The 26201-nt window shown below is 42.2% G+C and overlaps 1 protein-coding gene across 2 annotated transcripts in view; it reads left to right on the forward strand.

The window, feature by feature from the left end:
• The window catches only part of ABCC12 (ATP binding cassette subfamily C member 12), a 1077363-nt gene that overhangs the window by 417889 nt on the left and 633273 nt on the right, over positions 1-26201 (forward strand). For both annotated transcript variants that reach the window (XM_078670535.1, XM_078670536.1), the window contains exons 4-5: positions 9916-10074; positions 18139-18286. In XM_078670535.1, the coding sequence (XP_078526661.1) occupies positions 9916-10074; positions 18139-18286 (307 nt within the window). The remainder of the gene's footprint in view (positions 1-9915; positions 10075-18138; positions 18287-26201) is intronic.

Genomic DNA, 26201 nt, shown 5'->3' on the forward strand with positions numbered 1-26201 from the left:
CAGAAGCCCGACCAAAGTCACACCATTGATCTGGTTAATGCCAAGTAGTCTTAAAGTGGGCAAATGGTCTCCCTCTGTCTGTCTCCCTCCCTCTGTGTCCCTCCCTCTGTCTGTCTCCCTCGCCTTTCCTCTGTCTCCCCCTGACTCCCTCCATCTGTCTCATTCTGCCTCCCTCCCTCTGTCTCTCTCTCTCTCCCTTTGTCTCCCTGTCTCCCTCCCTCTCTCTCTCTGTCTCTCTGCCTCTCTGTCTCTGCCTCTCTGCCTCTCTCAGTCTCTGCCTTTGTCAGTCTGTCCCTGTCTCTGCCTCTATCTGTCTGTCTCTGTCTGTCCCTGTCTCCCTCCCTCTGTCTCCCTTTCTCCTCCCTCTGTCTCCCTTTCTGTCTCTGTGTGTCTTTGCCTCTATCAGTCTGCCCCTGTCCCTGTCTCTGCCACTATCTGTCTCTGTCTGTCCCTGTCTCTGTCTGTCTCTATCTCTCTCTGTCTGTCTTCCTCCCTCTCTCTCTGTCTCCCTCCCTCTCTCTCTCTCTGTCTCCCTCCCTCCCTCCCTCCCTCTCTCTGTCTCCCTCCCTCTCTCCCTCCCCCTCTCTCTCCCTCTCTCCCTCTCTCTCTCGCTCTATCTCCCTCCCTCTCTCTCCCTCTTGTCTGTCTCCCTCTTGCCTGTCCCCCTTTTGTCTGTCTCCCTCCCTCTGTCTCCCTCCGTCTCCCTCCTTCTGTCTCCCTCTCTCTCTGTCTCCCACGGTTTCCCTCTCTCCCCCTCCCTCTGTCTGTCACCCTCCTCCCTCTGTCTGTCGCCCTCTGCCTCCCTCTCTGTCTCCGTCCCTCTGTCTCCGTCCCTCTGTCTACGTCCCTCTGTCTCCCTCCCTCCCTATGTCTCTGTTTCCCTCCCTCTGTCTCCCTCCCTCTGTTTCCCTCCCTCTGTCTCCCTTCCTCCCTCTGTCTGTCTCCCTTCCTCCCTCTGTCTCCCTCCCTCTGTCTGTCACCTCACTCCAGCTTCCCAGGCACACACACAGCTGCACCCGAGCACTTCACTGGTCTTTAAAAGACCATAGAGCAGAGTGTCTAGGAATGCCTCTTAATTAGCAGCAGTTATGTGTTAAGTGTCAGCGACACACCCACCATTTGCAGGCGACACAGTACTGTGTCGGGACACACAGTTTGGAAAGCTCTACATTAGATGTTTAAAGATTCCTTGCTCACTAGAAGTTAGGGGTGACCTGGGGTATTATATGGCTCCCGACAGAAACACCATTGTAAATGCATCTTGCATTCTTATTTCCAAGCTAGGTTCTATAATACATCATGGCGCTTCCTACCTAATCCTCACTGGAACTCAGGCCAGAAACGAACCATTGATGTGTATCCACGTCTAGAAAGCAACTCACAAGAAACTCGAGACCTGGCCCTTCCACGGATACACAGCACCCAGATACCCCTAGGGGTGACAGTGTTGCACTTTACAAATGCTGTTTGATTGATTATGATTCTGCATTACTACTCATTATTAGAACCAACTATATGTAGATAAATCAGAAAGCTACACTAGAGGAGCTCTGCAAAGATAAATCACTGTGCTGCTGATCTATTCACCATCAGAACTGGAAACAGTACCATAATGATACTGCTAAGAACACACTGCAGATTAATCAGAGGGCTACTTACTTGCCTATCATGAAGGAGGTCTACTAATCATCATATAGTGAGAATGATATGCAGCTAAATCAGAGATCAACTTTAATATGACACAGACATACTGCACAGGTCATCATATAGCAGCTATTGTAATGACATGCAAATGAATGAGGACAAGTGTCATTCTCTGTCACAACTTAATTCACATTTATCAGGAATCTGGTATGGGACTCAAAATATCTCAATAGAGACATACATACTATTGAATTTTCACCACAAACTCACTATACACAGTGTTGTAACGAAATTTGAGCTCCCTCCTGCAAAGTTCCATGTGGCTCTGTTAGGGCTTTTCTGATTACCTCGATTGTATCATTCTGGAGGATGCTCGTGTACAGGCTTTCAATGTCACATACACTCCACGATCTGTTCTACATCTTGAAATGAATATTAAACATATGAGCATTGAACTTTGAGTACAGGACACAGTAGGTCTCTCACAATTGACTGATTTAAAAACTAAGCATAAGTCATACGGAGATTTCTCCCAACCTCCTCCTACAGATTTTATGACTCCACCCCCAACAAGTAACGTTGGAAAATAGTGGGAAATTGAGGGTTAATCACTAGAAATCCATCAGGTTTACTGTAGGTCTGTCATGCCGATTGGTTTTAATGAAGCACAAGGTATAAGGTGATCTTTCATGTTCTCTTCTTGGGGATTCTGTGACTCCACAAGTCAAATGATCATCGTTCTATTCACCACATGCACTTTGACAATAGTAGGAGATTAAGGGGCAATCCTTTGGAAACGAGCCAGACACCATTATGTCAACAAGCTTGTTGTACTCATGAGATAGGAAATGCTCATACACTGACAATAGGGACCGGCCCCGCTGGGATCCATGATGTGTTGCAAAGTCGCGACCTTTGTAAAATACCTTTTCAAAATCCTCACCTTAGTCTTTGCCACACACCAACTAGTCTTCTGGAACATTGATACTGATAGCTTTACCGCATGATCACAAATGTCTCTTTTTACCTAATGAGAAGTAAGAGCCCGCATTGAATCAAGTCTTTTTCCTCATGACGAATGTAGGTGTGACTATATCCATAAGAGGTACTGATATTTTCTCATCGATGCATCATGTCACAAATAAACCTGGTGCGATTGTATGCATGCTCACAGTCACAATCAATATTTACCACAAAGGCACAATTAGTGTCTGATTTTTCGCATTATGGCCACCGGTGTAATGGATAAATTAACTATCCCAGCATGAGTATGATGTTGAATTACACATGATGGGCTAATAATGCTCACATTACTGGGTTGAGAAGAGTCAAAATATTGCTGTACCATGACTAATCATATGCAATTTGTTTTCCAGAAATTGTTACATTAAACAAAACCATACATTTTCGGTTCACATTTCACTAATAAGTGCACCTTAGCGAGTGCAATTGTTTTCACCGATCCTGAAGAAAGCCTAGCCACTGAGCTAAATAGGCTGAAACATGTAGACCAATTCACGGATGTTTGAGATCAATCTAATCACACACAACATCCATTCTTATTTGTTTTAAACTTTGCCCTACGACCCATTAATAAATATGCAGGGCTTCCTAGTGAGGAGGCAGATCCCAGAGTCATTTTTAGGTCGAGCGACCTGTCTCAATGCGCATGCGTATTGAGCGGAGCGAGAGATAAAGGGGCTTAAACAGAGCTTACCGAGATCGGGTGATTCCATGCAGTGCCCGTGAAAAGGAGCTCAATGCGCAAGCGCATTGACATAGAAAAGCGCGTGCACAGGAAAGACAGCCATCTGCCGCTAGCAGCTTCACTTCAAAGGGATCATTTTGCACTCTCAGGCATTTCTCCTCCCTAATTTATTCACTGCCGACGGCCAGCCGTACTTTCACTTTGACGGCGCCAGGCCGTCTCTTGTTTATTTTGCTTCGTAATCAATTACATTTTTTTCCCTCCCTGCGGTTTAACTAAAGAGACTTTGGGCCGAGTTTTCTTTAACAAGGGCAAACGAATACGTGGTTTAATCCCACCTCTACCAGTCCTTTAAAAAGATAATTCAGATTTATATTTTGGATATTGCCTTCTGCTTATTGCAGCAATTTCAAATTAGTTGCGCTGGCTTTTCAGTTGAAGCCCAAGTGAACCACGTTTTTGTTCAGTGTCTCGCCCGATGAAATTTACCTGACGCATCTTTCTTTCTTTTGAAGCCTCTGCCATTTCCTGTTGTTTTTCGACTTTCACAGTTTTTTTTTCCTAACAAAATGCAGCGATTTTCCTGAATATGCTTCCTTTTCTATTTATACAATGAAATAGAAGATGCCTCATCTCAGTCTCAGGCTCTCCTTAAACGTATCTGTTAATGGCGCTGTGTGGATGGCAGGACTTCATTCTAGCAGCCTGCGCATGTGAACATAGGCATATATACCACTGCCCTTGAGTGCATTTGCCCTTTGAAGTAAAATCATGTGATTTTAGAACTCCACGAAGTGAGCTAAGCACCATCTGATCACACAGCTGACACGGAACACAAGAGTTTCAGCTATTGGCATTCTAAATACCAAAACCTTTTATTTGTGTCTCTAAAACTTGCAAGCTTGCACCACTTGCAGGTTTTCAAAACCCATAAATAAAAGGCATTGTCATTTACAATGCCAATAGCTCAAACTCCTGCAAATGCGAGACCTATTGCATTGCAAATGCTTGTTAATTTTATTAACTTTCTTGCACTGTCCAAAAAAAGGCCGCTCCGCTGTAATTCAGGCATCAAAGCACACCTGGGAGGCACTCGGCGTTCCAGGTGGAAGCATGATGATGAAGTATGCCACCAACTAGGTTCGAGGGTAAGGGTTCTTCTTAAAAAGAATATTATTTCCTTGTAACATTTCAGTGTCTTCGGATGCAGTAAGTTTGAATTCGGAACTGTTCCTTCTATGCTGATATTGTTATCCACTGGGGACTAGGATTAATTCCGTCAAATCCCTTCCTCTCTTTGTGTTATTTTTGACCAGTATTTTGCACTCAGCATGGTTATTCTGTAAGAGCGCATTCAAAGAAAGACTACTAGCATAGTGTGTGAACCTTTCTCCAACATAATACAAATCAGGATGCTCCTGTGATGTTCATCATCACCAAACAGCACTACAAGCAGCTACTGAACCCACATCATACTCAACTGCAAAAAGATAATTGTTCAAAGCCGCTAAATAAGTGCAAGTGCAATGCAATTACAACATGCAGACGGATGCATAGTACACTTTTCATTAAGGAACCAAAGTCATATTTACTGCACAACTTGTCAATAGAAACCAACATGCACAAGCATTTCTGTATCTCAGTGCATACACTTGAAAACCTAACTGAGGTGAAAATTTTCTTTTAAAGTCATCCAAATATCTGTGGACATTTTAACTCCGCTAAATTCACATTGAAATCCATATGCAAATTCCACTTCAAACACACAAAAGCATACTGGAGGTCCGAGGATTCAACTTTACAAGTTTATGTAGTTCACGCCCTCAGAATACCATGCCAACATGACACACAGCAACTGCTGTTCGCGCTGTCAAGGAAAACAAATATGGATGGAAAGCTAGTGTTGATGTGAGCCTTACCCAACTACAGGGCTAAGAGTGGTCCTAAATGTCCACCTAGCTCTCTGTGATTAGGGTATCTATTGGTCTTATCTCCATTCATTCATTCATTCTGACCTACTTCACAGTGAATGGGTAAACTGCAAGAGTAAGTCTGACTGCATCACCGAATGCTCTATACAGCGCGTCCCTCCTGTGACTACAGGATGAAGGGCGACATTTCCTGTTCCTTCCAAGACTGGACTGCATGCAGGAAAGAACCCCCACAAGTACTTTCTAGTACGGGCCCCTGCTCAAAGTTTAACAAGCAGCAACAGACCTAGAAACATCCAGAGTAAATAAAACCAGCAGCTCGGGGGAGCACGGGGTGACATGAAAAATAAAACCACAAAGCGCCTTGTGGCCATCCAGCTCCTGGAATGGCTCTATGCAGTCGGGGCTGCAGTCTCCCAAAAGCCCCAAGCGCAAAGTTCCATCAACTTTACAATGGAATAGACCCGTCCCCTGCCGGCCCTGCATGAAGAGGGCACCATTCGGCGCACTTCACAGAAAGTGTTGGAAGCAATTACCTCTCAGATAGAACATCCTGCACGGCCACGTGGAGAGCGATGAGGAGCCTGGAAGTGCTGGAGGGTCAGAGAGTGCCAGATGGGCCGCCCCTGCACTGTGCTAGGCACAGTGTTACCCCGTGCTGGCTCAGGCTCGCCTTAAAACAACGGCGAAACGTGCCCAACAAGACCCCTGGCCGCCAATATAAATATATGTTAATTAAAGAAAAAAACACGACGATCAAGCCGCGCACAACAAGACACGCAGCCACATTATTTCGTTTTATCTGTTGGAAAATGCGCAGCTCTCTAAAATTTGAGACATCACAGAACGGAAGGACTGGCAAACTGCAAAGCCTTTAGAGGAGAGCAGTGCCATACAGGCGACAACACTTGACATCCTGGCCCAGCCCACCCCACGAGGGCTGATGAGGCATAGTGACATCATGGCGACAAGCCCCCCCCGCCCCGCTAGCATGCTTCCCGCAAATAATACACATCACACAATAGTTAACTTGGGAAAAGCTGCTGCAGGTGTATTACATACAACATTATGTAATGCTTGTGGGTTATCTTACGGGCGATCCAAGGGCAGGCAGCATTCTCGCCACCCGCCCGCCTGAAGAGCCGGGCAGCACGGTGGCGAACCACCTCTATGCTGCCCCTTCCGGTGATCCTTGAAGAATCACCTGACCAACATTTCTTATACTCGCACCCCTTTCGGGGCTGAGCGTAGCTAGGCAACCCCCCTGTTGCTCAGGCCCACAACCGCCCGAAGGACTAATGGGGCGCCGACATCGGTTCCAGGAACCTCCCATGAGGCCCCCGGGTGTTAGGCTCTGCACCCCTATGTGCCACGCTGAGGTACCCATCTGTACCATCTGCTTCCAGATCACCCTGTAACTCTGCCTGCAACGATAAAGAAAGCATTAATTTGTTCAAACCATAACCCCAAAGCCCCACATGCCGGGTAAGCGGTAGATAGGGAGATGGCGTGTCCCCTGGTGATCACCGCGGCGCTCCCGAGCAGCAAAGAGGCAGGTAAGATGGCGGTGGGGCCTTAAGTACCCCCCCCCTTCCCCCATGCTGCTCCGGATGCGACGTCACCCCCAACAGAGCCAGGCTGCATCTTAACCCCACCCTCCCATGAGATGAGGGAGAGGGGGGTGGAAGGAAACAGCCGAGGGGGGAGCCCAATGCCACTAAGGTTGCCGCCCTCTTCAATGGCCACCTATGGTGGCCTCGGGCACCCACATTAGTGGACTAAAGACCCAAACCACCATCACAATGAGCATTTTTTTTCTCTTTGGGCAATTTTATGGAGCGCAAACTTGACCCGAAGGTACTGGAGCACTGTACATAAACACCATGTAGTGTTACATAACACTAGCTCACAGCTTTGGGGTTCTTTTTAGGCACGGGTAGATTAAGTGATGGCCAGAATCTGAGGATGTGAGACAACGTGGAGACTTGAACCTGGTGTCGAAAGCTCTGGCCGTCACGCCACATCCTGAAACTGTTTCCTTTTTCGGAGGTATGGACCTTTTTACATCGTCCCAAAGGAAAAATGAAAACTGACAAGTTTTTGGCAGCCCTTTTTACTGTTTACAAAAATGTCCAATGCAAGATGTTCACACTCTCCCTTTAGTATTTCTTCCCTCCTTGAAAACCCAACGGAAACAATTCTAGGGTGATTTCTTTATTTTTTTGGGCCCCGTGCAACTCACCATGAAAATAACTTTGAGCATACGTCTGGGAAGCTGAATCCTGCAGTCTGAGCCGCGGGAAATAAGTAACACATAAATGAAATCGAAACCTCCATAATGCTTGCGGAAGTGAAAGCGCGCACAGCGCACTGAATGAAAGCAAAGCATGTTGTCGTGCCTAACGAACGGGAAACTCATTAAAGAAAATAGTACACTATTGTGTAACATCCAAATTAAGGGGCCAGTAGCCATGGGAGGTTACAAATAATGACACAGCGGTACTAAGGAGGGACTAACAAGCTTAGTTACAAAATCTGAAGCCATCATTTACGTAGGACGAAGACAAAGCGAATGAAAAATATGGGTGGGGGAGTGGGTGGGGCTTCTCTCTCATACTGAACTACAACAGGTCATCCCCAGAGCAGCGTTTTCACGCTGGCTCAGGCTCGACCTAAAAACATAGGAGGCAGGCTTCAGAGCAAAGGGAAAGAAAGTCTACAAGTGCTCTCTATGAATGTGTCAAATGCAAACAGAACAATTGATGGACAGAAGGCAGAACAATGTTATACATTCACCCCAGTACAGACATCTGGGCCTAAATCCATTGTTTTTTTGCTCACCATGCCATTCTAGTTTGGACCCAGCCATATGCAAATCAGTCTTGACCCTTCGCCCAATGGGAACAGCCAGCCCGAACTGCCAGGCCAGGTCCTCCCTGTACTGGAAACAAGCATCCTAGGACTGGTTTCAGGGTTCCACCCCTCATCAGCCAGGATAGCTTGACTCCAGTGGCATGGAGAGTACAGAACCCACATCTAGGCATATCCGTCCCACTCGGGGTGACAAATGCAAAAAGAACAATTGATGGACAGAATGCAGAACAATGTCATACATTCACCCTTAGTACAGAGATCTGGGCCTAAATCCATTGTTTTGTTGCTCACCATGCCATTCCAGTTTGGACCCAGCCATATGCAAATCAGTCTTGACCCTGCGCCCAATGGGAACAGCCAGCCCGAACTGCAAAGCCAGGTCCTCCGTGGACTGTAAACAAGCATCATAGGACCGGTTTTGGGATTTCACCCCTCATCCCTCATCAGCCAGGATAGCTTGACTCCAGTGGCATGGAGAGCACAGGACCCATGTCTGGGCATACCCATCGCACTTGGGGTGATTAATGCAAAAAGAACAATTGATGGACAGAATGCAGAACAATGTCATACATTCACCCCAGGACAGAGATCTCAACCTAAATCCATCGTTTTTTGCTCACCATGCCATTCCAGTTTGGACCCAGCCTTATGCAAATCAGTCCTGACCCTGCGCTCAATGGGAACACTCCAGCCTGCACTGCCAGGTCAGGTCCACCCTCGACTGGAAACAAGCATCCTAGGACCGGTTTGGGGGTTTCACCCCTCATTAGCCAGGATGGCTTGACTCCAGTGGCATGGAGAACATTGGGACCCACGTCGGGCATACCTGTCCCACTCGGGGTGACAAATGCAAAAAGAACAATTGATGGACAGAATGCAGAAAAATTTTATACATTCATCCCCGTACAGAGATCTGGGCCTAAATCCATTGTGGCTGGGTCTGAACTGATATGGCGAAGTGAGCTAAAGAACGATGATGGATTCAACACAGATCTGTGACTGGGGTTGAGTAAAAAGTTTCAGCACTCCGTTCATCATTTGCTTTGCTTTCCCGACGTTGGCAGGTTATGCCCAGACGTGAGTCCCTTGCTCACTTTGCCACTGGATTCAAGCGAGCCTGGCTGATGAGGGGTGTTACCCCGAAACTGGTCCCAGGATGCTTGCTTCTGGTTCAGGTAAGACCTGGCTTGGCAGTTCGGGCTGGACTGTTCCTATGAGGCACAGGGAGGGTCAAGACTGATTTGCATATGGCTGGGTCTGAAATGAGTTGGCGAATTGAGCTAAAGAACGATGATGGATTCAACCCTGATCTGTGACTGGGGATGAGTTTCTGAAAGGTTTCAGTGCTCTGTTCATCATCTCCTTGTGTTTGCTCTATGAATATGTGCCAGAAACGTACAATAATGACAGCTTATTTGTGTTATACTTGTAACAAATAGGACCCAAAAACCAACACTAACAATGCCAACTGACTAAAACTCTGTTTTATTGTCACTTGGCTTTTGAAAGAGCCTATTATGTGTTGATTAACTATCCTGGGAATAATATTGACAAATAAACACAGTGCACAGCTGTCCAAACCCTCATGACATCTGGTGAATTGTTAGTGCTTTATCGACCAGCAGAATAATAGCAGTTTTCAGAAAGAAAATATTGCTGTCTCACTAATTTAAGAGTCTTTATTACACCTGTGAGAGCCTCAAATGTGATGACTTTCGTTCAGATTATACTAATGTTTTTCCTATTTTGTTTTACCAGGCCTGCCTCTCTGAATCCCATAGATGACGCTGGACTGTTCTCCTTCACCACATTTTCATGGATTACATATCTTATGATAAAAGGATACAAAAAACACCTGACTGCAGAAGATATGCCACCATTGTCGTTCTATGACAGTTCAGATGTAAATGCAAAAAGGTATTTTGGGGAGGACATTGTGAAAAGTACAATCTGTACCTAATTCATAATTCCTAAAATCAAGGTCATTAGACTTGTTTATAAGTGAAAATGTGATTTATGTCTGTGTAATGTAATGTATGCTTGGTATATGGATTTTCAAAGTCCTAAGCAACATGCCTGCGGTGTTCACAGAAGATTAAGCAGAGAGGTTCTTGAAAATGTGGCGAGTGCCCTCAGAGTTGCAATGCACAGATAATAGAAGCCATGAAAGCGGCCTTTGAGATCAAACTCAACTCCTGCTCAAACACAGACAAAGAACTCTTCAACATCGTCAAGGAATTCACCAACCCAATGGCTGCCGCCAACACCATCAACCCCTCATAAATCCTGTGCGAAAAACTCTCTGACTTCTCCCACAACAAATCCCCAAGATGTACCCCAACTTCACACCCCAGCCCCCCATTGAGGACATCACCCCCCCAACGCCTTACCCCCCACCTGGATCACCCACCTCCTTTCAAGCTGGCGCCCTCTCACCACATAGAACAACACCAGAATCATGCAGACCATCCACTCAAGATCTCCCTCATACTCCTGCCCTCTCCACATGTACAACCTAGGAAGCACACTGATCATTGCCAACCTCACCACTATCCTCAACTACTCAATCCTCAGTGGATACTTCCCAGACAAATGGAAACATGCAGAGGTCACCGCTCTGCTGAAGAAGCCCTCAGCCAATCTCAATGATCTCAGTAATTACAGACCCATCTCGCTCCTTCCCCTCCAAAGTCATGAAGAAAGAGATCAACAAGTTGTTCTCCGCTCATCCAGAAGATCAACTCCTCCTGGACTCCATCCAATAAGGATTCCGTAGCAACCACAGCACAAAGAGCTCCCTCCTAGCAGCCACAGAAGACATCATCTAATCATGGACATAGGAGGAACCAGTGTACTTCCCATGCTAGACCTCTCTTCAGCTTTCAACACCATCTCCTACAACACCCTCAACACCAGACTTCAAGAATCAGGAGTCTAAAGACTCGCCCTCATGTAGGTCTCCTCCTTCCAGAAAGCAGCGGGCTAGACTCCTCACTTCAACCTCTAAACCCAAGAATCTCATTTGTGAAGAACTTCTCCCTCATTCCAACACTGTTCAATGTTTACATGGCATCTCCTGCCATGTAAAACCCATGACATCAACATCGTCTCTTACGCCGATGACACTCAGCTTATCCTCTCCCTCAATGGCAAGAACAATAACAGAAACTATTTCACCACCTGTATGACTGACGTAGGAAATTGGATGCAAGAGAACTGCCTCAAACTCAACACAGAAAAAGTAGAGGTCCTGATCTTCGGAAATAAGAATTCTCTCTGGGACTCCTCCTGGTGGCCGCCCAACCTGTGTGCTATGCACCCTCACAGACTATGGCAGGAGCCTCCGCATCATCCTTGATGACAAGCTCTTGATGAACAAACAAGTCAACGTGGTGACATCAGTCTGCTACCATATCCTCAGACTGCTTCGCTGAATCGTCAAATGGCTCCCACACATATGAGGACTCACGGCCACCCAAGCCACGATCACCAGTAGAATTTATTACAGCAAGCGCTTTATGTCAGCATCTCCAGCCACATCACTCAAAGACTCCTAACTATTCAAAACACTGCTGCCAGACTCATCCTAGACATTCCCAGAAGGGCGCACATCGCATCCCACCTCGCAGAACTGCACTGGCTAACCTCCAGAAGCGCTGCAAATTCAAGCTCTTCTCCCACACCTACAAAGTTATCCACAACACAGAGTAGCTTACTTCAGTGACCAACTCCAAGTCTACCAACCCTCCAGACACCTAGGCTTCACTTCTCTCCGCCTCGCACAAATCCCCCACATCTGCAGAAGTAAGACAGCAGGATGAGCTTTTTTCTTCATCACAGCCAAAAGCTGGAACGAAATCCTTTCACATATCGGCGCCACCAATCCACTCCTCAACTTCCACAAGAAGCTGATGACCTGGATGCTGAACAGAGAACCTCCAGACCTATGCTTCAGTTAGTTCTGGCACCTGGATACCCTTTGCACCCTACAAATCCCCATCACATCGCATAATATAATATTTTCTATGTCTTCTCACGGTAAGCTGCACTTCCAAATGTATATTTAAATGAGCCAATATTTCCTAATCAACACTTCAAGGAAAAGAACTTTCAATTAAATAGAAAACATAACAAAAAATCTTTTACAAATATTTTGATAGTTTTCTTAGCTGCTTTGTGGTTAGGAAAACAGAAATGTAAACATTGTGGGCCTGAGAATTCTCATTGAAGATATTCCACCATGAGCGCAGAGATAGCCCCCACTACAGCGAGGCCTCCTCCATGAGTGTGTAAGCCCTTTGTGAATCAGACCCATATTCTGTTCCTTCTCATGGAAAATGATTTTCCTTGAAAACCCTTTCCTTCACAGATGCTCTATTGAAAGTTTTGAATTTGGGTGCACTAATCCATACTTACTATCCTACTTAAACTCGGGTTATTCAATTGTAAATTAAAAAGTGTGGGGAAGCATGTGAAAGTGTACTAAACACTATCATATTTCATGAAGGTGTTTGGGAAGAAAACCCTACACTTAGAAGAGATTCCCATGGAAAGTAAAAAATAAAAAGTCGCCTCTGTGCATTATACAAAGAATCCTACCCTTAGACTGCAGAACTTTTACAGTCAAAGCAGTCATAGAGTTAGGTAACACTCGCCTACACTCTTTAAAGGGTACCATGTTGTGTAGGCTTGTACTTTTGTGTTTATTGTTGTGAGTTAATGACAGATTCAACCTCCAGAAAACTGAATACAGTACTTCAAATCACTTCCCATTGGTGTACGTTTGTAACCCTTCATTCTGTTTGAGCTGAAAACTAGAAAAAGATTAGCAGAATACAAATGGAGAATTATTAAAAACCTGAGCTGAACTTTTACAATATCTATTCGTATATTTGTTTACCTTGTGGTCAGCAGATGCCACAAACAGCTTACACGAAATGAATGCTTCTCGTTTAGTTAATTTCTGTACTAAATGAACAATTCCTTTTGTAATGTGCTTCCCTTTAATATGCATCACATAATATTTCTAGTATTTTTATGCACAAACCTTGTAGACTTGGTTGTATGTTATGTTGTATTCTAAGATTTTGAGTCATACAAACTTGAAGCTCTGGAAAAATATATAGATTCCAACACTTTCATGGAAGGCACTTAGTCCCTGATGGTGAGCTGGTCTGTACCAGCCCCTCAGTAACCGGCCTGCCACAATACCTGCTGTTGCGTCACACATTTTTATTAAGTGCTACCACAGATAAAATGTCATTGGATGAAGGATACTTTTAGGTGTTGGGATTGGCGGGAAGTATGCAGCGTTGCCTGGGTGGTACATGCAATCCTCCTTTTGACTTTTGTAGTTAGGGAATCACTCATCTCCAAATTTAGTACTGAAATTGAGAGGTGCCCCCTTAACATCCATGACTTAATGGGGCCTCTAGCTACATCTGCTACATGTCACTAAAAAGTAATTTATGGGATTTTTCAGAATGTCTAATATCGTATTTGCATTAATTGGTTTTGTCTTATAATATGCTTGGGAAACCTCATGTACCTGTATTCAAGTTGTCAAGTTGAGTTTCCAATCACATGACCTTTTTATATCTTTCTGAAATTGCCTTCAACTTTATCTGGGGGTGAATTATGGTTTAGGCGCATTTTCATTGTTTGCGCCGGACGCACCTTTAAAATGGTGCGCCCGTCGCAAACAATGAAAATACACCCTATTACCATGAATGCGGGGGCAGCGCATTCGTGTGAAATACGGACCTGCTTTAAAGCCGCTCCGTGTTTCACAGTTTAGGCGGCAACCCGCCTGCACTTTCGAAGAGGATTAGAGATCCCATTGCAGACGGGTGCAGTCAGTGCACCCCCTGCACAGGGCTGCACTCAGGATGAGCAGTGATAGTGCTCCCCCTTTTAAATGGTGTACTGTCAGTGCACCTTCTGAGGTCTTCTTTGCCTCTGTGCCCGTGTCGGTAATACAGCACGGGTGCAGAGGTAAAGGGATGCTCTCATTTGCATGTGACATGTCCCCATTTAAATGAGGGAATGCCTCCTTGAAGATATCCCTGGCGCTTTATGTGCACCAGCGCTATCGATATTACAGAGGGGGTCGCACAAGTGTCTGTGGCCCCTTCTGTAATACCAAAGTGCCACAAGGGTGCGCAAGGCGGGCGCAAACACCCGTTGCATACCTGGGGCCTTTATGTAATAGGGCCCCTGATTTTCAGCAGCTTGACACCACCAGAAACATGAAAGAGCTAACATAGGGTCACACTCCTCACCAATCCCTCTCATTAACAGTGTTTCTTTTACCATGAAATGTAGCTGGGGCCGTACTACATAAAGTGCCCCGGGGGTGCAATGGGCATTTGCGACCGCTTTGCTCGTCCCAGGGCACTTTGGTATTACAGATGGGGCCCTTTCTGCAATACAGAAAGCGCTGGCGCACATAAAGCACCAGCGCTATCTGCAGGGGGCATTGCCTCAATTGCCTGGGGCAAAGAAGCACAGAGGCAAAGAAGCCCTCAGAAGGCCCTCTCGCAGTGCGCCACCTAACAGTGCGCTTCCTGATGGCAGCTCTCTGGAGGGGGGAAAGGAGGTCCCATGGACCCCCCAGACATCCCCTTGCGAAGTGGGTGCAATTCCCTTTAAAAGTGCAGGCAGGTACTACCTGCCCAGTGAAAACATGGAGTGGCTGGAAAGCAGCTGCTCCGGTTTTCACCTGAATGCACAGCCCCCGGGGCTGCACGAGTTCGCGGCTACCCTGGAGGAAGCGCATTCATGCTAATAGAACGAGTTTTCACTGTTTGCACCCGGTGTCCCTTTTTAAAGGTGCGCCCGATACAAACAATGAAAATGCGCTTTTACCATAATATGGCCCCTGGAAATTCCACTAATTGTCTTGTGAAAGATGGAACTCTACCAGTCTATCATGCCAGTGAATTTTTTCTACTGGAAACGGTCAGGTGTAGGTCGGGGTTTAAAGATTTCCTTCCATGATGCCCCCAGCTAAATCACGAATGAATTAACTTTTAATGAAGTTCTCTCTTAGTCCAGAACTTGGCTTCAGTTCAACTGTACACAGGTTTAAAGTGCAAACGTTAATTTAGTGTTCGAAAGAAGCAGGTGACCCACTCCACTGTGCAAAAGGCACAGCACATTTCACCTCAGCTCACATTTCCTCAAAATGCTAAAATGCGATTAAATCATGCTCGCTATTATACATTTTATACTTTCCATGCAGTCACAGAAATAATTATTGAAAGTGAATGTGCACGTGTTTACTAACCAGGACACTGCATACATGATCTTCAAAGGAAAGCTGTGCTCCTTAAGAGTAGACATAGTTTAAACAGCTACGACAGTTACAATAAAGACAAGCATGTTCAGCTAGAGCAGTAAATATATAGAATATATAGAAGAGCAACTGTAAAAAACTCCTTTAGATATATAAATAGCTGTACAGTAAAAAAGATAAATGTATTTAAATAAAACAAATGAGACACATGAATTAATATAAACAAAATATCGCACAAGAAATATTTTGTAAGCATATTACACATAGCAAATAACGAATTGTGACAACAGTGCTGTCCCTCTTTTAATTGAGAACCTGGAGGGTTGTGATGGTCTCACCAGCATACCAAATCCTATAATGCTCTTCTAAATGTCTAGATAATTTAGAGCACTAGGACAGTTATAATACACACAGCTTTGTTTCTGGGCCAAGGGTTAGGGTTGGTTGGTATCTTAACATGTCGATATTTCACAGCCCTCATATTTTAGCCGCAACAAGCCAATGGCCCCAGGACCAGACATAAAAGATCTTTTTTATTGAGGGGAAGAAATTGGTCTAATCCTCCAGGAAAGTTGTCAAGTGCCAAAATTATGTAAAAACAAAGGGACACATCTACCACACTTCGGCTGGTATATTTTAACAATTGCACTTTCTACATCAGATAAATTAACAAGTTAATTAGTTAACTTCTCAAGATGGCGCATGTGCAGTAGACAGCAGAGCTTCGAAAGACAAAGAGGTGGTTGATGTTTCATGTTACTGAGTCGGTTTTTGCTTGTCCATATTTATGAGCTGCAATCTCCAGAGCTCAAGTGCTAACTCACAAAGTTACTGAGTTAGTGCATGAGCTGTGGACCTTGCAATTTCTTCAGGAAAGGGTACCATGATTCTATTGGTTGGAATACTTTGTATTTAGCTACTGGTTCTTATGAGTAGGACACATAAACATTCTTGAAACATACAGCATCTACACCTAAGTGCTCAGTGCTAGGACAAGCTCAGGTTTAAAGATTGGAGAATGCAATGCCATGTGACATTGACATTTTTTTTAGAATTTTGTTAGCCTCTTCAGTCGCAGAGGAGATTTGGCATATCTGACTTTGGTGAGTCTTTTACTTTATTGATACTGTGAAGGCCAGCTCGTCAAGCCACACATTAGATAACCCACTAGCAAAGTTTTATTTATCTGCTGTAATCTCTTAAAATAATTTCAAGAACCAATAATTGAAGATGAAAAAGTCCCAAGTTTGCAAAGCCTCTGGCACTTACTTTTTGGTATCCTGCTACCTCATAGCCATTGAACTATAACGTTTGAAAACTGAATTCTATGTAGTCTGTGTGTTATTGTATGGCCTACCCTTCGTCTGTCTGTCAAGAACGTACATGAACAAGAAAACATGTGAATGACCCTGATGAGATGATAGATTTTGTCAAACCTGTTTTTCATTATTACAGACCTAGTGGCACCCAGAGGTTATTTATCTCAGTGGTAAGACCTCCTGGGATAGTGAAGAGGGAAATATATTAAAAAGCTTATTCGCTCTGCCAAAATCCTCTATGGTGCAGGCAGCACGACTGGAGCTGGGAATAACCTCCTGGGCTATTACAGTTTGTATGAGCCTTGTACGCTTCTGGCAGCGGTTGGGAGTAGGGGAAATTGCTAAAATCTCCCAATGGGCTAAGGAGGAAATTATCAATAGTGAGCTCCCCTGGGCAAAAGAGGTAAGAGCCTCAATAAGCAAGGCTTATGGGGTGCTAGATCTGAAGGTATGTCTGCCGCAAGACCCCATAATATTTGGGAAAAAAGAATTAAAGACTCAGGGGGTCAATATGTCCCGTAGTTATGACCGGGAATACCTTGCTCGAAAGTCCTCGGTAGCACATATGAAAGTGGCTTGGGAGAGCAGTTAACACTTCCCTTACGTGGATCGGTTACCCAGCCATAGTCTGAGGCGAGAAGTCCTGAAAATGCGAATTGGCATAAACCCATGCTATGCAAATAATGGGGTTCGAAATTCAATGATAGGAAGTAATGGGAAATGCACTTGCACTTTAGGAACCACTTGTGATATGTCACATATTCTATTAGATTGTACAAGATTTTTAGACTTTCGAAAGGAGTTTTTATGTCCGATTTAAAAAAAATATAAGATTATGTACAGAATGCAAGCTGCCACTCTCTTGGTGGAAATGGAGACTTTAGATATAGCCTGCACGTTGGGGAAATATATGAACAAAGTTAGGTGGTTCCTCAAATGCGCAGAAGAACATGTATAGTGCAGCCCTTATCCCTGAATAAAGGTAGAGATACTAAGGGACAATAGTAGTAAAAACTGCATTCTGAAGAAGGTATAAAGAGGACATTTTAGCGATTTTAACAAATAATGTTATAATACTCCGTTTTAAAAGGAACAAGAGAAGTTAATTTTAAGTATCTTGAGGTGTAATTGTGGCTTTAATATTATCTTGTGATGCTGCTGCTCTTTTTCTTGTTGAATATTACCATGTTTTGTTGTTGTCCTTTCTCTTATCACGGAATGTGGAATGTACTTTTAAGGTTTTAACAAATCAAATAAAGTTTTGTTTGACTGACTGACTAGTGGCACCTTCATTTTCTGGGTCTTGTTGTGGAATTTTTAGAGCGTAAATTAAACTTGCATTAAAACTACCTTTATTCTTTACAGACTCAAGGCCTTTTGGGATGAAGAGGTTAAAAGAGTTGGCCCAGCAAAAGCTTCTTTGGGGCGTGCTGTCATCAAGTTCCAAAGAACAAGACTACTGATGGATCTGGTTGCGACTATTTTATGTGTCATCTGTTCTGCGATGGGACCAGTAAGTTGTAATCCAACCTTAGTACATCTAATCCATTGTTAATTTACACAAAGCCCAAATAACGTTTATGCAGGCTGGGCTTTTTTCTATTGTCAGAGCAATGCTTCTAATTACATCAGCATGTTGGTTATTCATTTGCATTCCTTTGTCATTTATTGTACTGTAAATATTCACTTTTTAATTGCGTCATCAAATAGTATATAACAACTGAAATAGGATCACATTAAAATTGAAAGTTAATGTGATAATTCTAGAGTACACCTTGACATCAACAGTGTCTAGTAAAGTCATTAGGTCATATAATCATTTCCAAGTATATTTGAAAGTATTTGCGGTTTTCTAATATACATTTTCCAGCCGCTAATCAAATATTCACCAAGTGATTCACCCTGGAATTAACTTACTCTGCAGACACCAGTCTTTATTTTTATTAAATCAACTCATATTCATACTTGTCAGAGTCCGGAGGGTGAATCCTTACCAGGAAATAGGCAACCAAGTTGATCTTTGATATATTGCAAAAGAACGTTGACCCCTCCACTGGCACTAAGGAAATAAATACCTTAACTCTCATCACCATACATTGCTAAATACTTCATATATTACATCACATATGACATCTACTATGAAATCATTGAGAATATCACTGCAACATTTGCTATGAAATTATTGATGACAAAACTGTTCATTGGGGGCGTTGCAAGTTGTAGTTATCTTAGGACCTAGTTATAGATACGTGAGATAACTATTACTGATGAATCTCTATGGTTTCTTTTAGTTTAAAACATTAAGTTGTTACTGAACATTTAGCCTATCTAAAACATAGACACACACACACACATATATATATATATATATATATATATATATATATATAAATATATATATATATATTACCTACTGGCGGTCGCCAGTAGGTATATATAGTTAGGATTTTTTCTCTATGGGATTTTTGAAAATTCTATGTCTAATAACTTTGGCGTTTGTGGACGGAATTGGCTGACATTTTCTGGAAAATGGAACATTTTGTTTCTGAGCAGCCCCTGGAAATTTGGGGGGGGTCCCAAAACGTGTTTTTAACATTGAGTTTTCCATAGGGCGGTTGGCCTCACTTTTAGCCCGAACGGCTGAATGGATTTGCATGAAACTTGGCAAAATTGTAGGGACTGGTAGCCCGATGTGCCTTTTGTAGGTCTCAATATATGTGCTCCAGTGGATTTTGAGAAATTAACGTTTAAAAAAAGATATATATCTGTAAGCGCGCTCTGGGCAGCGCTCCGGTCCGCGGACCTTAAGCGTACCGGAACTTCGCGTAGCGAAGCTGATTGGTTCTCCGGTGTCTGTCAACATTCTAAACAGTCCGGAGCGGCCGCCATCTTGTCTCTCGGTAGGATTGAGAGACAAGAGGAGGCCAAAACAAAGGGGGAAATAACCATAAGGGGGCATAGTAGATCCTCCCTGACCCCCTAGGTTTAATGTGGAGGCTTTAAAAGGGCCCCGCGGGGCAAAAATAAAAATAAATTTTGTTGTTTTTTTGCGTGGGTAGCACCCGGTCCGCGAACCGGGAAGCGTTCTGGGCAGCGTACTGCAATGAAAAATGAATGATAGACTTTTTAAATGCTGTATGTTAATTGATTGTTGGTTTTGTTGATTATTTTTTATTTTCTTTAATTTTTTAAGCATTTTTTTTATTGTGATTGTGTTTCATAATTTATTAAACTTTCTAACATTTCATTGTCAGAAATTTCATAATTATCATTGAATATACATTGTAGTCTCTGAGGGTGTAAAATGTCCTCATTTTCAAGGAGGTTATCTACTGCTTGTACACATTGCAGTAGTTCTTTGTCCCAAGTTTCATCGAAAAATTCAATATCATTTTCATCAATGATTTCTTGGCTGCTCTCTTGCAGGACAATTTGAAATTCAACTTTCTGTTCGCCTTCCATTTTGCCTGAAATTTAGATTAAAAAAATATATATTAGTAGAGATAGGGCACTGTTGGGATTAATTTTAGATAGGCAGTTTTTATCAGTGAATTTATCTTTGGGCAGTGTATAGTATCAGAGTGGAAGTAGGAATATAAAAAAGTGTATGTGATTTAACGTAAGTAAATTCATAATTATACAAGAGAAGCCTAACTCCATCCATAACTATAACAGAGAAGTCTATCTAAATCTATAACTACTACAGAGGGATAGTATATAACTATCAGAAAAAGTTTACCATATTAACTTATAGTGCACAATATACTTCAGTTTTAAAAATAAAAACTTACCTTTAGAAAGAAGTTGAAGGAATTAGTGAAAATACTATTGAAATGTACACCAAGAAGTAGTAGTCAAAATGGCTGTGTTTTCTTCTCTTCCTTTATATATATTCAGGTATATAACCAATGAAATGTCAGGTAAAAAAAGTAGAAAATGAAAGTAACATATTAATTTGTTGTCAATTCCAACACTTCAGATGTGTTTTGTGAAGTAATTTACCTCAGGGTATTTAGAGAGGTCTACAGGCTAAATGGCTAAATGGAATTCCAATCAAATTTGTGAAAATGGTAGGGATTGGTATGTAGTATGAGCTAATCTATATTTGGTGAAATTGTCTCCAGTGGCTTTTCTGTGAACTACTTTCCCACCTTTTTTGATGGTGCGCTTCCCAGGGAGCGACCCGGTACGCGAACCATTGAGCGCCCCGGTTCGCGAACCTTAAGCGTTACGGGAGTCCACCATTTTGTGTTTCGGTCGAATTAAGATACAAAATGGAGGGCAAATAATGTTCAGAATGGGTAGAAGGGGGCACGGTAGACTTATCTTGACCCCCTAGGTTTTGTGAGGGTGGCTGAGGAGGCTTATATGTGCGAAAAAAAACATTTTTTTTTAAAATTTCGCGAGGTTAGCTCCCGGTTCGCGTACCGGGTAGCGTCCCAGGGAGCGTACTTTGTTGAAAATTAGTGAAAAAAGTTAGAGGAAAAATAACAATTGTGAGTGATCAGATGTAGGGTAGCTCTGAGAAGAGCTTTTGGGTTTATGGTACATTTAGGTACTTATAAGTAGGTACCAATGCACATTCTTAAATTCAGAGTGAAAATTCTGTTGCCCTCATCTGAGAAGTGAACTCCATCTCCTCTGTAGATATCTTGCATGTAGTAACGCAAGTTATTGTTGTACAGGGAGCCCATTCCATGGTCTCTCATGTAAGCTGAAACAGATTTGTTTACATGCTTCCTCGACTTCTCAATTTGTGGACAAAATTGGTTTGACCACCTCCATTTCTGTCTTTGGCATATATTTGAATATACCAAGGCAGTCTGAGGAAAAAGTGCCATCAATTGCTCAAAGGTGTCCTTTAAAAGCATTTCCAGACCTACCCCAGTCAAAGTGCCCAAATCATTACCTCCACAGTGCACAATTAACAGGTCAGGTTTGGGCAATTGCATAAAGGTTTTCACCAATGGTATCAATTGGTGACATTTTAATCCTCTGTGGCCAAACCACTTAATTTCCACATCTTGTAAATTGAGGTTAGGTAATTTTCTGTTCTCAGCATACCTGTGAGCCCAGTGAATATAACTATGTCCAACAATCCAGACAGAAAACATGGTGAGAGGAGGTTCTCCTGCAGTCAGATGAAGTGTGGCAATGAAATGGCAGTTGAAAAAATGAGAGCTTAAAATGAAAAAAACTGTGGAGTTTCTGTGTTCATGAAGCAGTAACAGTGATTGGTGGATTTTGATTGCTGAAAACAGAAAGTTAGGGTGCATGGGTGAGTTCTTTGAAAGATGTATTTTGAGTGGTCAATAAATAATCATTAAATGAAAGATTGCAGTGGATATGCAGGTGCACTGAGAGTTCAGAGTTCAATTGCAACATTGTTGTGTGAACTTGCAAACACCAGAAGTCTTCCAAGAGGTGGTTGCCATGCAGAAAAGGCATGAAATGGCAGAGGGGGGAAGGGTTTTCATTTGAAAAAAAGTGAGGGAAGAGTTTTGATTGGGTGACATGAGAGATATGTGTGAAGAATTACAGCATTTCTGTGCTTTTGATAGCTGCAGACTCTGGAGTGCATACCTTTTGCTCTGCTGAAGACAAATTGGTGTGTTTCTGAGACTGTTTTCAAACTCAAAGTATTTGCTAAGGTGAGAAAATATTTCTTTAATTTAGATAGAGAATAGTGTGCTTTAAGGAGAAAATTATGAATTAAGTGGCGCAAAATGCTTGTAAATATGCTCCCACCTGTGCATGGAAAATTTAGATTTTGAATGTTTGTGTTACATAGCCATGTTAAAAGTGATACAAACATGCTGCAAAGGCAATCAAAAAACGCTTTTATGTGTCTTAAGGACATTTTAAGTAATTTTCCCATGTGCAGTGTTTTGAAATTATGATTTGAAAATCGTTTTTGGGGAAAAGGAATTGTTTTTAAATTTATGACAAGGACATAATGGTGTATGCTTCTTTATAAGGCAATTGACTGTCCCTGATGTTATTTTTCCCATTTTAATGTAAGACCTTTCTCTGTGGCGCAAATTGCTTGTAAATATGGTCCCACCTGTGCATGGCAAATTTAGATTTTAAATGTTTGTGTTACATAGCCATGTTAAAAGTGACCCAACCATGCTGGAAAGGCAATCAAAAACACTTTCATGTGTCTTAAGGACATTTTAAGTCATTTCCTCATGTGCAGTGTTTTCAAATTATGATTTGAAAATCGTTTTTGGGGAAAAGGAATGGTTTGTAAATTTATGACAAGGACATAATGGTGTATGATTCTTTATAAGGCATTTCAGTGTCTCTGATGTCATTTTTCACATATTACATTAAAAGACCTTTCCCTGTGGAGCACATTCCTTGTAAATATGCTCCCACCTGTGCTTGGTAAATTTAGATTTTGACTGTTTGAGTTACATAGCCATGTTAAAAGTGACCCAAAAACTTGCAAAGGCTTTTAAAAAAAACTTTCATGTGTCTTAAGGACATTTTAAGTAATTTCCCTGTGGGCAGTGTTTTCAAATTATGAATTGAAAATCGTTTTTGAGGTAATGGAATGTTGTTAAAATTTATGTGCGCCATATGCCCCCAAATTTATTTTTCAGGGGTGCAGCAGGGTGTTCTTGAGACACCCCTGCACCTTTGGAAAAATTCCTAATTTGCGATGAGCTAATTGCTAATCGCAAATTGCACCTTCATTCATATGGGCATCCTGGCCCATGGAAATGAATGGGTAATTTGCAATTAGCAATTTGCTCATCGCAAATTTGGAATGGTAAAGAATCGCTATTTATTCCTTAAAATTCGCTATTTTGGAAATGCAAAATAGTTATATGATACATATGGCGGTTGATGTCTAACAAGATAAGAAGCTTAGGGATACATTTATGATGACTGGCGCAATGAAGTGGACATCACTTACTTCATTGGTAGAGCTTTACATGTATTATGTCCTCTGTATTCTTCATCAAGCGTAACTTTAATCTGCAATCCTGAGTAGGCCTCACCTTAAACAAACCTCTGGATAGGCCACACCTTATCGTCATCATGAATTAATCATTTAAAATGCTAGGGACAGATTTATGATAGGTGTATGCCTCTTTTGCGCCACTTACAAAACACTGTCCACGGGGAAATGACTTAAAATGTCCTTAAGACACATGAATGTGTTTTTTTAAAGCGTTTGCAATTTTTTTGGGTCACTTTTAACATGGCTATGTGACTCAAACAGTCAAAATCTAAATTCACCATGCACAGGTGGGAGCATATTTACAAGGAATGTGCTCCATGGGGAAAGGTCTTATAATGTAATATGGGAAAAATGACATCAGAGACACTGAAATGCCTTATAGAGAAGCATACACCATTATGTCCTTGTCATAAATTTGCAAACCATTACTTTTCCCCAAAAACGATTTTCAAATCATAATTTGAAAACACTGCACATGTGGAAATGACTTAAAATGTCCTTAATTCAAAATTTGCTATTCCTTATTTTGCGATTGCACTGAAGGATTTGCAAATTTTGCGATTCCTTAAATGTAATGTATCAAACAAAAAATATGTAAAAAATGACATTAAGGATTTGGAAACTACCACCAACTTCTAGTTTGTGGTAATTTGCGAATTCTTTTCAAAAAGCATTTTTTTCCAAAAAACAAAAGGTGCCATATGACGCCAATACATGTCCTTAGGGCATGTATGTGCGCCATATGCCCCCAAATTTCTTTTTCAGGGGTGCAGCAGGGTGTTCTTGAGATACCCCTGCACCCTTGAAAAAATTCCTATTTTGTGATGAGCTAATTGCTAATCGCAAATTGCACCTTCATTCCTATGAGCCTCCTAGCCCATGGAATTAGGAATGGTAAAGAATTGCTATTTATTCCTTAAAATTCGGTATTTAGGAAATGCAAAATAGTTTGATGGTACATATGGTGGTTCATCTGTAACGAGATAAGAAGCTTAGGGATACATTTATGATGACTGGCGAAATAAAGTGCAAATCACTTACTTCATTGGTAGGCCTTTACATGTATTATCTCTTCTGTATTCTTCATCAAGCGTAACTTTAATCTGCAATCCTGAGTAGGCCTCACCTTAAACAAACCTCTGGATAGGCCACACCTTATCGTCATCATGAATTAATCATTTAAAATGCTAGGGACAGATTTATGATAGGTGTATGACTCTTTTGCGCCACTTACAAAACACTGTCCACGGGGAAATGACCTAAAATGTCCTTAAGACACATGAATGTGTTTTTTTAAAGCGTTTCCAATTTTTTTGGGTCACTATTAACATGGCTATGTGACTCAAACAGTCAAAATCTAAATTCACCATGCACAGGTGGGAGCATATTTACAAGGAATGTGCTCCATGGGGAAAGGTCTTATAATGTAATATGGGAAAAATGACATCAGAGACACTGAAATGCCTTATAGAGAAGCATACACCATTATGTCCTTGTCATAAATTTGCAAACCATTCCTTTTCCCCAAAAACGATTTTCAAATCATAATTTGAAAACACTGCACATGTGGAAATTACTTAAAATGTCCTTAATTCAAAATTTGCTATTCTTTATTTTGTGATTGCACTGAAGGATTTGCAAATTTTGCGATTACTTAAATGCAATGTATCGAACAAAAAATATGTAAAAAACAACATTAAGGATTTGGAAACTACCACCAACTTCTAGTTTGTGGTAATTTGCAAATTCTTTTCAAAAAGCATTTTTTTCCAAAAAACAAAAGGTGCCATATGACGCCAATACATGTCCTTAGGGCATGTATGTGCGCAATATGCCCCCAAATTTCTTTTTCAGGGGTGCAGCAGGGTGTTCTTGAGATACCCCTGCACCCTTGAAAAAATTCCTAATTTGTGATGAGCTAATTGCTAATCGCAAATTGCACCTTCATTCCTATGAGCCTCCTAGCCCATGGAAATGAATGGGTAATTTGCAATTAGCAATTTGCTCATTGCAAATTAGGAATGGTAAAGAATTGCTATTTATTCCTTAAAATTCGCTATTTAGGAAATGCAAAATAGTTTGATGGTACATATGGTGGTTCATCTGTAACAAGATAAGAAGCTTAGGGATACATTTATGATGACTGGCGAAATAAAGTGCACATTACTTACTTCATTGGTAGGCCTTTACATGTATTATCTCCTCTGTATTCTTCATCAAGCGTAACTTTAATCTGCAATCCTGAGTAGGCCTCACCTTAAACAAACCTTTGGATAGGCCACACCTTATCGTCATCCTGGATTAATCATTTAAAATGCTAGGGACAGATTTATGATAGGTGTATGCCTCTTTTGCGCCACTGTGCGTCACTTTTATGATGCAGCGGCGGTGCAAAAGATTTGCTATGAGGCGACAAAATTACAAATTGATGCATTTAGGCAGATATGTCATGGTG

This window comes from Lissotriton helveticus, chromosome 12, assembly GCF_964261635.1.
Source record: "Lissotriton helveticus chromosome 12, aLisHel1.1, whole genome shotgun sequence".
Taxonomy (NCBI): domain Eukaryota; kingdom Metazoa; phylum Chordata; class Amphibia; order Caudata; family Salamandridae; genus Lissotriton; species Lissotriton helveticus.